General features: G+C 32.9%; 1 protein-coding gene across 1 annotated transcript in view; it reads right to left on the bottom strand.

Annotated features, from left to right (window-relative positions):
• The window catches only part of LOC107677113 (SH3 and multiple ankyrin repeat domains protein 1-like), a 57,254-nt gene that overhangs the window by 23,513 nt on the left and 21,159 nt on the right, over positions 1-12,582 (bottom strand). Inside the window, exons 8-15 of the mRNA XM_016471909.1 lie at positions 11,524-11,640; positions 10,605-10,682; positions 10,341-10,407; positions 8,582-8,763; positions 8,362-8,492; positions 4,382-4,500; positions 4,191-4,304; positions 3,386-3,464 (exon numbers count right to left, since the gene is read on the bottom strand). Of these exons, the coding sequence (XP_016327395.1) occupies positions 3,386-3,464; positions 4,191-4,304; positions 4,382-4,500; positions 8,362-8,492; positions 8,582-8,763; positions 10,341-10,407; positions 10,605-10,682; positions 11,524-11,640 (887 nt within the window). The remainder of the gene's footprint in view (positions 1-3,385; positions 3,465-4,190; positions 4,305-4,381; positions 4,501-8,361; positions 8,493-8,581; positions 8,764-10,340; positions 10,408-10,604; positions 10,683-11,523; positions 11,641-12,582) is intronic.

Here is a 12,582-nt window from a genome sequence, read left to right as displayed (position 1 = left end):
TTTAATAGCTATGATACTGTTTTTGAAATCAAATCTTTGCATATCTATGACAGGAAACACTGGCATCTAACAAAGCCTAGGAAGAAAACAGTTAATCTTAAAACATAAAGCATATAAACCCAAATAGGAAACAAAACAGTTAAGCATGTGTCCTATTCTGTGTCCTAAACTCCTGAATCATTGGCGTCTCATATTTTAAAGCAATGAAATTTGGGAAAGAAATAAATCACATCTGTATGTGTGTGAAAATATTCAGATGTTAACCCCCTTTGTAATCGTTAACATTTTCTTAAGTAACTGTAATTTAATTACACATTTTTTCTTAGTAACTGTAACTGATTATAGTTACATTTATTTTGTAATTAAATTACGTAACGCCGTTACATGTAACTAGTTACTCCCCAACACTGGCTACGCGCTGCTGCGCAACAGCAATCTGTCGCTCCACATTAAACAGTGCCAAAACGGCATTTATTGTTTGAATACTGCAATACAATGGACAGACTGAGACTTTGTTTCATATTAAAAGTACCAAAGCACAATGCTTATTGCGATATATTGGATGGGAGGTGTGCTTCAATATTCCATCCAATAACTGAAAACAGGATAGAATAATCTATCAGTCATCAGCCCAGAGCTGCTTCAGTTTACAACAGTGAGTGCAAGCTAGATTAAAGTGATTATTACGTTTTTAATATGGATATTTTTCTTACAAAAACGCATCGATTCGCTACAGAAGGCCTTTGTTCACCACCCGGAGCCGTGTGAGACACTTTTTTTTATGGATGGGTGCTTTTTATTTAACTTCTTTTGGACGAACGCATGCAACACCCTCTGAGTGCCATGAAACAGCTTGAAAGATCAAAGACAATTTTTAATATACCTCCGACTGGATTTGTCTGAAAAAATAAAGTCATATACACCTAGAATGACTTGAGGGTGACTAATTTATGGGCTAATTTTCATTTTTGGGTGAACTAACCCTTTAAGAATCGATATCGTTCCGTAAAAATGAGAATCGATTAATATCGAGATATCGATATTTTTTTACCAAGCCCTAATAAGAAAGCAGAAAATGAGGGATGCATAAAAAATAATATGAATATTAAAAATATAAATCTAAAATCTTAATAGTTGTAAACCTGGATAGTCGCTAGTAAAAAGTTTCATTGCAGTTTCATGTGACTGCAACATGACATTTATAGCTTGGGTGAATGGCTTGCCATTCTTACCAAAACACTAGTGTAAAAGTTATTTTGTATCATTTTTGTGTCTGTAGTTTCTGTTTAACTGCCAAATAATAATTCTTAATTGAAGTAAACCAACAAACCGCTGTAATTATTCCACTAGTTACAGTGTCAAGAACAATTATCATTCCTGTATATTTAGTTCTCTTACAGTGCTTGAAATAGAGAGTCTTTATTCCAAGATCCCACTTCATATTGAATCTTTAAAGGGGTCATGAACTTCATTTTTTTATTATTATTTTATAATGTTCTATGAGGTTCACTTACAATGGTAGTGTGATTTTACATTAAAAAAACATAATTTAGAAGTAATAGGCTATTTTATATCCTGTTTTTGAGCCTCTCTGCAGAAGGGTCTGTTTTTATAGGCGGGCAGAATTCATACTTAGCCACACTATTACATCATAAAGTGACACATTCCAAAATGAGTCATTTTCTGAGCTTGGTTTCAATCAAAGCTGTTTTTAAACTAACGAGAAAGTTTTGAGTTTTGAAACTTAGAGGATGTTTTTATAGTACATTGACCTGTTATTTGTCAGAAGATAAAAGGAAATGTGATTTCTCAGTTCATGACCCATTTAAAGCTACTTTCCGTTATTACATAAGACCTCAGTAGATACAGGCAGGCAGATAAGGCTTCAGATCTTTTTCCATAGCAGTATAATAGAGGCCAACATCAATACTTCATCTTTCCCTTGCAGGAACACTTCCCCGGGATTAGAAATGGTCCTTCCCTCCCTTTGTATTATTCCAAAGAGCCACAATGTTCCTTTCTCCCTGTTAATGAACGCAATAGGGAGCATCTCTATCCACAGAGCAGTCAGAATCCAGACTCACAATGGAGAAGTTCCCTGGTGCACCTCGAAGACGCTTATCACTGCTCTGCAGACGTACTGCACTCTATTGTTGGCTGTTTGCTCTTGTAGGGATTCTATAATATTTTGAGGGATTAGGAACCAATTACTGAATGACCAACTATCTCCTCCAAAGATGTTAACCTAGCATGGAGCAACTTCTCTTCTGCTGCATTTAATTCCCATCATCTTTAGAGCATGAGTTAAACTTTGAAAGTTATTACTCATTCTATGATGATAGTTAGCGTCTCTGACATTTCCAGCAGTCTAGAGCATGTTAATTATGGCAACATCATTAGCAATATTTACATTAATTTCAGTCTTCATGATTACATTAGCCTACTAGTCACATATATGTGTTGACTTACTAAGCTTAATTGATCCCTTAGGAAAATATAAAATCACAAATGAGATCTCATTAATATAATTTCTCTCCAACAGCATATAGATTAGAGTCTAAGCAAATATAGATGTTTGTTCTCCTGATTCTTAGATTTATGTCCTGAGCAGAAGTTTAGTTTCAGAAGAGATCTTGACATTGTCACACACTGTACTTTTTTAAGCTCTTAAATTGAGGCTGGAAGGAGGTGCTATGAAGCATGTGTAAAAGTTAAAGCAAAAAATAGTCTCAGTCATCACGTTTATTCAGCGATGACACATGCAAATGATCTAAAGTGACATTTATAACGTTAGAAAGTATTTCTGTTTCAAATAAGTTCTCTTCTTTCGAACTTTCTATTCATCAAATAATCCTGAAAAATAAAATGTATCACAGTTTCCACAAAAATATGAAGCAACACAACTGTTTTAAACACTGATAATAATCAGAAATGTTTCTTGAGTAGCAGATCAGCATATTAGAATGATTTCTGAAGATCATGTGACACTGAAGACTGGAGTAATGATGCTGAAAATACAGCTGCGCATCACAGAAATAAATTACATTTTACAATAGATTCAAATAGGAAAGTTATTTTAAGTTGTAATAATATTTCACAATATTACTGTATTAAATGTAGCCTTAAAACATAAAAAAACTGATCAACCCCAAACATTTATATTGTGTAATATATGTGTGTGTGCGCACACACACACACACACACACACACACACATATATATATATATATATATATATATATATATATATAAAATTGTCATTAAAAAAATAAATATAGAACATTTCAAATGAACAGATTATATCAATTAAATAGACAGATAAAGGTCTATTTAATTCAAATTTAAATATTAAAAATTTGAACAAATGAATCCTTTCTGTTCCCACCTGGGCACTTCAAGACCATCGTACGTTCCTACTGTGTAATGACGAAACAGTTTCCTCTTTGCCTTCTCACTGCGGCTCTCTGAAACACACACACACACACTCTGACTGTTAGCACATGTAGGCGTGTATATCTGTGTAAGTGGAAGTGTGATGTATTCAAATTGATGTGATTTTGCATATTCGTGTGCTGTGCGCATGAAGATTATGTGAGAAGGCAAATCACCACAGGGAAAAGCTCTTGGGGACATCCTCAAAAAAAGAGAAAAGACCCATAAAGGATTCATAAAGAAATGAAATAATCCACCATTGTGTTTTAGGATTATGGTTTGTCGATAGTTATTACATACAACATAATTTAAGTAGAACAGAAGTCCACATTTAGATAGCCAGGTAAGCACAGAGGAAGAACATTAGCGTTTATCTTTCATAGATCAGGAGAGCTGGATTTCTCAGTTATGCTTCAAATATCAACTCATATCTCAGCTATTTTTCCGATTCCTTCTATTGTCAAAAATTATCCAGAATCCAAAGGAAAACATTTGCTGATATATGAATTTACACCAAGAGCTGTCAACAGGTAACAACCCTGTAAGGGATCATAGGACATTTTTTTGAGCAACAGAAGGGTTCAAATTCATGAAATAAATGTTTTAGTTCTTACTGTCCACACATTAGCACCTCTTCAAACCGGAGTACTGTTTGAGACACTGTTAAGACTTAAATAAAGGCTAATTTATTTCTACTTCATCTTAACAGACACCGCTGAGATATTAAAGAGAGCTGAGGTGTGATTTGTATGCAGTACCTGTGTGCTGCTCCTGGGTTTGGGGCAGCACCTCTTCTACACAGTCAGCAGGAAACCAGCCTGTTCTGCCCTTCACTGTTCCTTCCCAGAATCCCCCTTCACCTACACTCAACACTGAGAGGGTTTGACACAGCTTTAATAAACCTTAAATTTTCAGATGTTTATACTGACTTGAAGAGAAGTCTTCTGACCTTTAACCTTGTCCCCTTTGCTGAGGCTGATCTCGCGCTCACCGTGAGCGGAGCGAGAACGCGTCGCCACAAACACGCGACCCGGAACGGCGCTGTAGAGACGTTTCCTCTGACCTCCTCTATAACACACAAAAACACACGGAGCAACCAATGCTGTTACTGTTAACTACAACTAAACCTATTAAAAATATTTTTCTGTAATTGAAAAATAAAGCTGAAATACAATAAAATAAATATTAGATTAAAAAAACAAACATTTCAATTATAGCCAAGGCAACACTTCTAATTTATGTTTAAGTTGGCATACTAAAATATTACAACTAAACTGTGAAAATATTACATAAAACAAATAGAAAGCTATATAGGACAACAAACATTATATATATATATATATATATATATATATATATATATAAACCTAATAAAAATTACAAAACATTACAAATTTGAACACACACACAAAAAAAAAAAAAAATCCCAAAATTTGAAATATGGCCTTTGACAACTAACTGAAATAAATATGTTAAAGCTAAAGTACTAAAATATCTACAACTGAAATAAATATCAATTAAAGATAAATAGAAATATAAAAGACTAATATATCAAGGCTATACAGAAATATACTGTATAAAAAAACTATTAAAAATTACAAAAACACAAACTTATACTTTACAAAAGTGATCAAAAATTTGAAAGTTTTGAAATAAATATGTTTAAGCTGAAGTAAATTAATTAAAACTAAAATTGAAATATAAATTAAAGCTACACAGAAGATGAAAAAACAATCTTACATTTCTACAAAAATTTCTAAAACTAATACTGAAATAAATTACATCTATACAGAAATATATATATATAAAAAAAAAACATGAAAAATTACAAAAACACGTAAACATACTTTAAAATATTTAAACAAATACTTAAACAAAAATTAGAAATATTGCCTTTGGCAACTAACTGAAATAAATATGTGTAAGCTAAAGCACTAAAATAACTAAAAGTAAAACTGAAATAGATATAAAGCTATATAGAAATATAAAAAACTAATAAAAAATAAACAAAACATATAACAAGCCTAAAATAAAAAACTCAAAGTATTAAAATTAAAACTAAAATAAAAATGAATAAAAACTATATAGAAATATTTATTTTAAAAAAAAAACAATAACTGATAAACAATTACTAAAACTAAAATGAAATTGAATAAAAGCTCATTTAAAATGTCAATAGTGAAAAATTTAAGGGGGTCTGAATACTTTCCGTACCCACTGTATATAAATAATACTAAAATAACACTGGGGCAGACAGAGGAATACAGAATACAATAATGTGAACATGCAGGCAAAAAGTTGTATCCTATCCAAAGTAATAAAAAATAGTGTAGGCGGGTGACTTTGTGCATTAGTACCAATGAATAATGTTGGCTTGGCTTTGTTAAGTAGGGTAAGTTTCCAAGGATTTGGTGCAGGAATATGATTGTAATAACTCCTTAGTATTTGGATCTCATCCATTATTGAACACCGTGGGACAAAACCCTCATACAAAATCATTATTTCAAGGATGCTACCAAAATTTCAAGACTGGCTGGACCAAACGGAAAAGCAAAAGTTTAAGAATCCACTCCTAGTCTGAATAAACGTCAGATATACTACTGTATAGATGCCACAGAGTGAATGTTTTAGCATGATAACTGATTCTTTTACACAGCAGAAAGTGTTTGTTTCTAAGCCACTGAGTAAGAATTAACTCAGTGTGGCAGTGGAGCTTTGGCCAGAAGCCGAACAGCGCAAATCACGACGTGCAAAATAGTGAGTCAGAGCTTCTGTAATGTACCATAAGAGTGCAACAGAAACCAGTGCTGACAGTTTAACATATAAAAACACCACAATGATAGAAGATCTAAACGTGTATTTACACTTGAAATTTGTCCATATAATCAATGGCATTTCTTTGGTTTTCCTGTAACGTCCCCCTGATGTTCACGCACTACTGAACAGCTGATGTTGAGTGAAACATCTCAAACGCTATAAGCTAAAATGCAGTATGATGAATCGCAAGACAAAACATCCAGGTCACATTTTGCCCCAAAAGAAAAAGAAAGAAATAATGACGGTTTGCTTAAAATATCATTAAAACCAAAAATTAAACCTATTTTTAGGGCCATTAAAAATGGTCATGACAATTACGCACATTTAACCTTCTCATTACCTTAATGCATCCAAACATTTTAGTTTTTAGTAATTTACTTATAGTTATTATTATTACTATTTAATTATTCTGAATGGTGATTGTTTTTAGACCTATGTCTATATATATATATATATATATTTTTTTTTTTTTTTTCAGAAATCTCATTCTGATTCTAATTATTATAATACAATGTTTTTTTGCTGTCTATAGCATATTACAGTTGATTAAAAATGTATAAAAAAATATTGCTTTGCTTTTTAAAATTAAATTAATTCAAGGTTAAAATTAAATTAAATGATAAAAATGTAAAATTAAAATAAATACTTCTAAAATGAAAACAATTAAGATAAAACACTTTTTTTATTTGCTTACCTGCATGTCATGTGACCATTAACCAACATCAGACAACTGTGAACTTGTGTTGTTAAATGATTTAATTTACTATTGTTAAATTATTTTATATTAATTTTTAATAATTAAAAATTAGGGGGGTGAAATTTGACCCGGAAAAGTTCCTGACAGGTTGAGATTGTTTATTCACCAAAGGAACGTTTCCCAGCACTGAAATCAAACGACGGGGTAAATTGAAAGAAAACAAATGTAATTACAACCCAGAGGCATCCTGGGAAATTCATTTATTAATTTATGATGCCCTATGGTGATTCTCATTTCCATCGGTTTGAGCTTGGTTAAAAAGCAGCCCGTGGTTGCAGGAGTTGCTCTGGTTTGCTGTGCTTTAGGCCTGCTGAGAGGCTGATGATTGATTTTGCAGCACAGCCTGAACTGTTCTTCCCAGTCAGAAAGATTTGTGCCGTTTGTCATCATTTGCAGTGTGTTCAACACAGAGCGTCGGTAAGTAACTAACCTAGCAGCGCTTCTAAAGTTAACCACAATACTGTAGCTTTTCCAGGAATGAGACAAAGCGCTACAATAATAGATAAATAAGTTTCCTAGAAAGTCTCGCTCTCGCTCATGTGAAACACTACAATGTCTAATTCTCTCATTTAAATAAAGATGAATTAAATAAAAAAAATCATTATTAGATTAAAATTAAACAAAACTAAATGAAAATGAAAACTGTAAATAAATGAAAGCTAAAACTGAACTAAAACTGAAACAAAAATAAATTCAATCTAAACAAAAACTAATAAAAATGACAAAAGCACAAAAACAACCTAAAAAATGTAAATAAAAAAATATATAAATTCAAAAAAAAGAAAAATATAATACAATACAATACAATATAATATAATATAATTATAGAAAAATTGTAATAGTGAAATATAATTTGGAAAATATTTAGTTTCTGTTACATTATATAATTTTTTCTTTAATTAGCGAAAGTAATTAGCATTAGTATTTTACTGTACTTTTAGCTATATTATTTATTTATATAATCACATTTCAATCTCATTTTTATTATTATTTGCTGATTTTAATCATTAACATTTTTATTTTAAATGATTTTTTATCATATGCATTTGCTTTTTTCTATGTATGTATGTATGTATGTATTTTTAAATCTATTCATTTATGTATTTAATTTAGTGAATTGGTTTATTCAGATGGTTCATGTTTAAAACAATTACTGATTAAAAAAAAACACTGAATTATTTCAGACTCAATTATATACATCAGGTTTCTTGTTTTTTTTTTTAGTGACTTTTATTTTTTAGTGTTGCTGCACCAACAAAACCTGTGAAACTTTTACAGGATTTGATATTGATATTGAAAAACATCACCACTTTATATACAATGGTCAAAAATGGTCACCAGGGATCTGTACTCACCCCTGCCTCCCTCGTTGTTTGTGCTGCTTTTCCTCCGTCTCGCCTCCCTCTCTCCCTCGGGACGGGGATCGGGTTCGGGCTCCGCGGGGACTGCTGGAGCTCCTCAAAGCGAAAGAGGCCCGGCGCTGAGTCTGATTGAAATGAGAGAAAACAAATGATTTGGCGACTGATGTCTGTGCTGGCGTGTTCCCCTGATGGCCAGCAGGAGGTGAAGGGTTACCTGAGCAGGTGGCATGCTGGCGGCAGCGGCGGGCAGCACTACAGGGTCCATGAGCGTCGTCACCGTGTTCTCGCTCTTGGCGCGGAGCAGCGGGTGAGGATGCTGAAGGCCAGCCATGATGGCTTGATTCAACATACCGTCCATAAAGAGAGGAGCGTATTTGGGGGTTTCCAAAAACGGAACTGGTGGGAAAAGAATAAAAGATTAGAGAAGAAGAGATCATATAGAGATGGGCTCTGTTCCAGAACCTAGTGAGCTGCCTTGATGTCTACCTAGGCAGCTGCCTTCAAAGGAACTTCACAAGCAAGCGATTTGGAAGCTCTACATAGGTAGAAAATAATGAAGCATGTGAGAATTGATTCAAATGGAGCTTGACTTTAGCATGTTCCTAATAGTGTTATTTTAGTATTATTTACTTTTATAGTATGTTAATATTTTGAATTAGCTTTTGCCTTTATTTTTAATTTTAGTGCCTACGTTTATTTCATTTTAGTTTTTTTTTTTATTATTTATTATTATTTTATTATGATATTTTATTATTTTATATATTTTTTTTTATTTCAGCTGATTAATGATTCATCATTTTTTTATACTTAAATAATTATGTTTAAACTAATAGTTTTAGTTTCAGGTAATAACAACACTGGTATCAAAGCTAATGATACAACACTCTAATAAGCATAAAAATAAAAAAAACACAAATATTGAGTAAAATGGTCTATTTTAATTAGATGAAATAGCTGTTTATCAGTACTTTAATTTTTCACATTGAGCTTGTCACAAAGCATTATGGGTTTTGGCTTCTCTATGAAGGACGCGTGTGATTCTGCCTTCCAATTTGACCAAAATAAGGCATCTTTGCAGGCAACAAAATCATGTCTTAACGGTGGGGTAAGTGATTTCTGGTAGCCAATGTTGACATTTGAAATCACCAAAACTAACACGCCCCTACCCCAAAAGGGTCTCGCCCCTATTTTGATAGCTCCGCCCCACACATACGTACGCAACCCAGGCAATGATTAGTTCTGTGAAACAAAGCAAAACCAATGTTACACCGTGTCTACACCGGACGCGAGTGGCGCGGTGCGACAAAATACTATAGAACTCATTATAATCAGTGATGCTGTCTACACCATAGATATATATACAGTACATATCTATGGTCTACACTGAATGTGGCGCTTCACGACACGACAAATCCCCGACAGAAAACTGCTGCTGCGTTCTATTCATGACGTATTGACACAAATTTCAAATGATTTTCAACGATCGCTTTGTCGCGTCCAGTGTACTAGACAGACTTTAGCTGTTGCAGCGCAGACACAGTTTTACTCACCTATCCAGAAGAAACAAAGCAACCTCGGCATCTGATCGCAGGCCTTCCGCTCCTTGAGTTCTCTCCAGTGCTGGAAAGCTGATCCGATATTTACACGGGTCCTACTTCTTGCCTTATTGCCTTCTTTTGTTCCGCAGACGTTTTCCTCTTTGTTTTTTATCCGCCATCTCTATCTTTCTGTCGCTCGGCTCGCTAATGTGAGCACTGAACGCTCTCTCCTCCACATCATGAGTAGACACGCCCCTTACTGCTGATTGGCTACAAGTTTGTTTTGCTAGTCGGCCCGAATCAGTTTTCTAAAGCGTTTTTGAAAAATCGCTTACCCCACCTTTAAAGAACAGCCTGCATAAGCTAGATTTTGGAGGAGAGCTATGGTATGCTTATTTCTTTCTGTCTTCTTGCACATTTTAAATATAAACTTACCGACATCTCCATTATTGTGATTTTTGATGATTTCTCCAAGTTCAAAATGGCCAGACATCACAGCGACCTGTCAAACACAGCATTGCTATATACTTTGCAACAATGCAGTCTTTAATATGAGGACAATCTTTGCAATTCTAGGAAACATTTATCTACGTAAATGTCTTTATGTCTTGCCAGCCTTTTATGTTTAGTACAGTGGTGAAACCTCCCACATGCATGTATAAGAAGTCATTTTGATTAGAATGATTAACACACAGATACCTGGAAAGGGGTTTGACCGTGTTTGTTCTTTATCTCCTTATTGGCTCCTCGGTAAAGAAGGACCCGGGCGCAGCTCTCCTGATTGGACAGAGGAGATTCTTAAATCAAGATAAGCAGTCTTGTTTTCTGGAAGACTGGTCAAAATGAACTGAGTTTATGATTAAAAAAGAACAAATCTGCCAATGGGCTCAGAAAAATCTACTTAATTCAAAGAGAAAAACAAGTTTTCATATCCTATTGACAGATATTTGTTCTTGTTTTAAACATAAACTCTTATGTTTATGTTTATTAATTTTATTCAGTTTCTCAGAAAAAATGAACTCACTTAATTTTGTTCAATTTCTCAGAAAGCAAGGCTTCATATCTTCATTTCGCACCTCAAGTAATTTTGATATTTGTATTGGAAAACAAGTCCAAAATACTGAGGAAGATATTCATTATTTGCAGTGCATGCAACATTTAATGCCATGACTTTATCCATTTCTGACTTCCTGCTCTGATTTAAGACCTTTCGAAGGCCTTCATTTGTGGAAGGGCGAATTAAGATTTTTTAAGACCTGCAGAAAAACTGAAAACAGCTAAAAAATAAATAAAATAAATATTAAATAAAATATATATAAATATTAGACACACAAAAACAAAATATTGAAATGACCTGAAATAAGTTTTAGCTGAAGGTAAAACTAAAACTGAATTAAAAATAAACCTAAATTATAATATTATAAAAAAAAGAAAGAAAAATTACACAGAAAGAACATAAAATTACAAAAAAAAATTTAATTAAAATTATATTGTTTAAAATTAAAGCTAATCAAATAATCAATAAAATAATAAAATAAGACCGTACTACACCTTGAAAGTCAAAGGCACTGGTGTCACATCTGTATTGGTGTTTTACTGTCAAACTCTGTCAGGTTACCTTGTTGTAAAGGGCACATATGTGGAGGGCAGTGTTTCCTGATGCATTCTGGGAAGTGGTGTCTGCCCCATAGAACAGAAGGTGTTCTAAGTGTTGGGCGAATCCGTGCTGACACGCCTACAGTTGAGTGAACAAAACACAGAGGTTAAAGAAATTAGATCACATCCACTTGCTGGGAAAAGTCAGGGAAAAACTAGAGGACCAACCAAAAGAGGCCAGTAAAGAGGCAATCCACTCAGAAGTGTCATATCTTTCTGTTGGAGGCGGTTATGGAAAGTAATTTTGCATCTTTCTGTTTTATAATACATATTTCTATACACTTTTTCAAGTGAACATCATTATTGATTATGAATATATATTACAATATGCATTTCTGAATACAGCGTGAAATTCAATATTTTGCTCTGATTACTAAAACTTCCACTGGTTGTGTTAGCCTAGCAGGCTAACTGATTAGCATGCTACTCACAGGGAATGACAGAATGTTAGCTTAGCAGCCTACGCATGCTAATCGAAAATACAAAGAAAAAAACTCTGACGAAATTAATTAGGTTCTATATGAATCCTGTATAATTTCAAGAACAATAAATTATGTATTTTCATGGTTAGGACTGCTATCATCATTATGTGCATACATTACCATATAATTGTTATATCATCCACATTCATTTCAATTTTAGCTAAAGTTTTGTTGTTTCTTATTTTTATTAGTTTTTGTTTTATTATATTGACCACTCTGCCCCAGTATTATTTTAGTATCATTGAGATACTATTGCAGTTTTTATTAATATTTGGAATTCGTTTTTATCTTTATATTATCTATTTTCATTTAAATTTTAGTTCCCGTTTTAGTAATTATGTTGCTTTTTCTCATTTTTATTCGTTTTTGTTTTATTATATTGACCACTCTGCCTCAGTATTATTTTGAGATATTATTATAGTTTTTATTAATATTTTTATTTTTATATTATCCATTTGTTTTTAATGTTTTTCTAAGTTTTTATATTTATTAGCTTGTTTTTTAATTTTGTAAATTTATAACGTATATATATATATATA

The sequence above is a fragment of the Sinocyclocheilus anshuiensis genome, unplaced genomic scaffold (assembly GCF_001515605.1).
Source record: "Sinocyclocheilus anshuiensis isolate Anshui unplaced genomic scaffold, SAMN03320099.WGS_v1.1 scaffold392, whole genome shotgun sequence".
Taxonomy (NCBI): domain Eukaryota; kingdom Metazoa; phylum Chordata; class Actinopteri; order Cypriniformes; family Cyprinidae; genus Sinocyclocheilus; species Sinocyclocheilus anshuiensis.
This window is presented reverse-complemented; position numbering and strand designations above follow the sequence as displayed.